Source organism: Aplysia californica, unplaced genomic scaffold (assembly GCF_000002075.1).
Source record: "Aplysia californica isolate F4 #8 unplaced genomic scaffold, AplCal3.0 scaffold01567, whole genome shotgun sequence".
Classification (NCBI taxonomy): domain Eukaryota; kingdom Metazoa; phylum Mollusca; class Gastropoda; order Aplysiida; family Aplysiidae; genus Aplysia; species Aplysia californica.
In genome coordinates, this window is record NW_004798837.1 from 36,727 (window position 1) to 39,639 (window position 2,913).

At 33.9% G+C, this 2,913-nt stretch overlaps 1 protein-coding gene across 1 annotated transcript in view; it reads left to right on the forward strand.

Annotated features, from left to right (window-relative positions):
• The window catches only part of LOC101852984 (cingulin), a gene marked incomplete at its 3' end in the record, with an annotated part of 19,916 nt that extends 17,077 nt beyond the window's left edge, over nt 1-2,839 (forward strand). The window contains 2 exon segments of the mRNA XM_035973626.1: nt 2,410-2,495; nt 2,739-2,839. Of these exon segments, the coding sequence (XP_035829519.1) occupies nt 2,410-2,495; nt 2,739-2,839 (187 nt within the window).
• Nucleotides 2,840-2,913: the final 74 nt, after the last annotated feature.

Here is a 2,913-nt window from a genome sequence, read left to right on the forward strand (position 1 = left end):
CTATAGGTGTTCTTATTTGTCTTAGTTTCATGGGTAATCTGTTCCACATAAATGGACCAAGATATGAGAAAGATCTCTCTCCATATGATTTGTGAATTGTTTGTATGTTCATGCTGCAAGGGACACTCCCATGGACTCAAAGTAAGTTCTCTAGATCTATATGCTGCTTGTGGCTTGTTCACAAATTTTTTTTTAATTTGCAGCTGAAAGCAAAATCTAGTATCTAACAAACCATGTTCTGTCCAAGATTGCTCGAAAAATAAAGCTGTTTCAAAATATTAATAATAGCAGTAATAATGATAATGATAATAATATGATAAATATGATAAAAGTAATAATAATTATTATTATCATAATGGTAATCCTAATAATAATAAAAATAATGATAATAATCATTATCATAATAGATGCGCTCACATCCATGCTCTACAGCTTGTTCTATGAGCTCTACAACTATTATTACCTCAGCAGACCCTAGAACACTCAGAAACATTCTTGGCTTCCCGGGAAGCATACCGTGCTGGCTGCGGATTACATGTGTGTGCTCAAACACTAGCAAGCAAACAAGATCTTTCGCTATAATAAATAAAGTAATAAAATGAATAAAATATATTAATAAATAAGTTTCATTTTAAAAAAAGAAAATCTGACAGCTTCCATATTATTATGTTTATATCTATCCGAGGAATATTATTGAGGTATCGGCACGCGACCAAGGGAGGAAGGGTGCGGACTTTGTCACTTTAATTAAATCTTCAAAAAGAGAAAGTTGATTTGACCCAGATAAGTACTAGGTTTTTTTCTTCAAGCGGCAGAATTTTGGCTTGTTTAAGTAAAAAAAAAAGAAAGAAAATTTTTTTTTAACAAAAATTTTTTTTAATCGAAAAAAACTTCAGTCAGTCCTTGTCTCTCCTCCTTCTTTTCTGTGTTTGTTACTCTCCTGTAACACATAATCTATTCTTCAGCACTTATATGACCTTTTTGTGTTGCAAGTGCCGTAAAACTCTGACTAAAACTTTTAAAAATCTGTTGTTCTATCAGTGATGGAGGGACCACAAGGTACTACCCAGCACTCTCTACACATGGTGGTGTTTGTCTGTTTGTCTGTTTGGTTGGTTGGTTTTGGCTTTTGTTTTGTTTGTTTGGGTTTTATATTTATTGTTTTTTGTTGGGGTTTTTTTTACTAATTTGTCAATTTTTAAAAAATGTTTGAGCTACACTACTGCTGGTTTTTTTAAATTTCAATTTGCAGCACTGGGCGCACATTTTTTTGTTTGTCTGATCTCTGCCTGTTTTATCTGTTGAAATGTCTGGTTTGTCTGTTTGAATGTATGGTTTGTGTGTTTAAATGCCTGATTTGTTTGTTTAAATGGCTGATTTGTTTTTGTTTGTCTAAATGCCTGATTTATTTTTGTTTGTTTAAATGCCTGATTAGTGTGTTTTAATGCTTGGTTTGTTTGTTTAAATGTTTGGTATGTAACCGTCGTTTGGCTGATAAATGTTAATCCTGCACCGATCTGTGCTCACGTTTGACTGTGAACTGAATAATTACACAGCACTGCTCTAAGGTACATCTAGTTGTAGACAGATAAAGAGATTCGGACAAATAAATAGATACACATATAAATGCGTAAATCCATTTGTAAATTATACAATATACGTAGGTATATGTACTATATTATTTAAAAACACAAATGGGTGAATGAATGAAAAATGAATGCACTGGTAAATATATAAACATTTCAAATTTAGTACTTTGGTAGATAAATGGTAACTGATGATTAAGTAAATAAATAAATAAATAAGTAAATAAAAATATGTAAATAAGTAAATAAAAATGAATGAATGAATGAAGAAAGAAAGAGATGAATGAATGAATAAATAAATAAATAAATAAATAAATAGAAGAATGAATAAGTAAGTAAATTAATTAATTAATTAATGAATAAATAAATAAGTAAATGAATAAATATATGAATGAATGAATAAATAGATAAATATGCAAATAAATAACCACATTCATTGATCAATTAATTAACTCTGATTTACTTCTCATATTTTTAAGTGAGAAATTTATTTACACGTGTATCGGAAGCAGAAAAGAAATTTTACCACAGAATGCCACCCTCCTGTTTCCCTATTCACCCCCCCCCCCCCCCCTCCCGTGTTTTTGTCTGTGTCAGTGTTCTCCTGTACAAAATGGCCGTCACAGTGTCGATGTGTGATACTATTTATTATTCAGACTCAAGGTGGGGGGGTTTGGTTGTGTGTTTGTTTTGGGGGGGTTGGGGAGGGGGTACTTTCTAGTAGTAAAACCTGTAATCCTTGGCACATGTATGACCTATCTGTGTTGCAAGTGCCGTAAAACTTACTCAAATGAAGATGTACGTGTGCTGGCTGTGTCCACAGAGGGAGGAAGAAGATAGAGAAAGCTCTGCAGCAAGCCAAGGATGAGGTCAGTGGACTCAGCGAGAAGTTGTTGGCTCTACAGACAGGTAGGTGGAAGCTCTTTTTTGTCTGGTTGTGTCGTTGTTGTGGTGGTTGTTGTAGTAGTTGTTGTCATCATCATCATCATCATCACCATCATCATCAACACCATCATTATCACCATCATTATCACCATCATCATCATCACCATCATCATCATCATCATCATCATCATCATTGTTTGGTAAGCAGGGTAGGAGGGAGAGTCAAAATTAAATATCAAATTTTTAATAAAATATTTTCTGTCTCAGAACTTGACGACAGAGAGGAGAAAGTTCAGACGATGTTCAAACAGCTCGAGTCGAAGAACATGGAGGTTCAAAAGTTTCGCACCGCTGCTGAGCTGGCCAAGGTAAGCAACGGCATGTCTGATGTGGGAATAAACCTATATTTCGATTGTGTACGAATATACGCAGGAACCCCCCC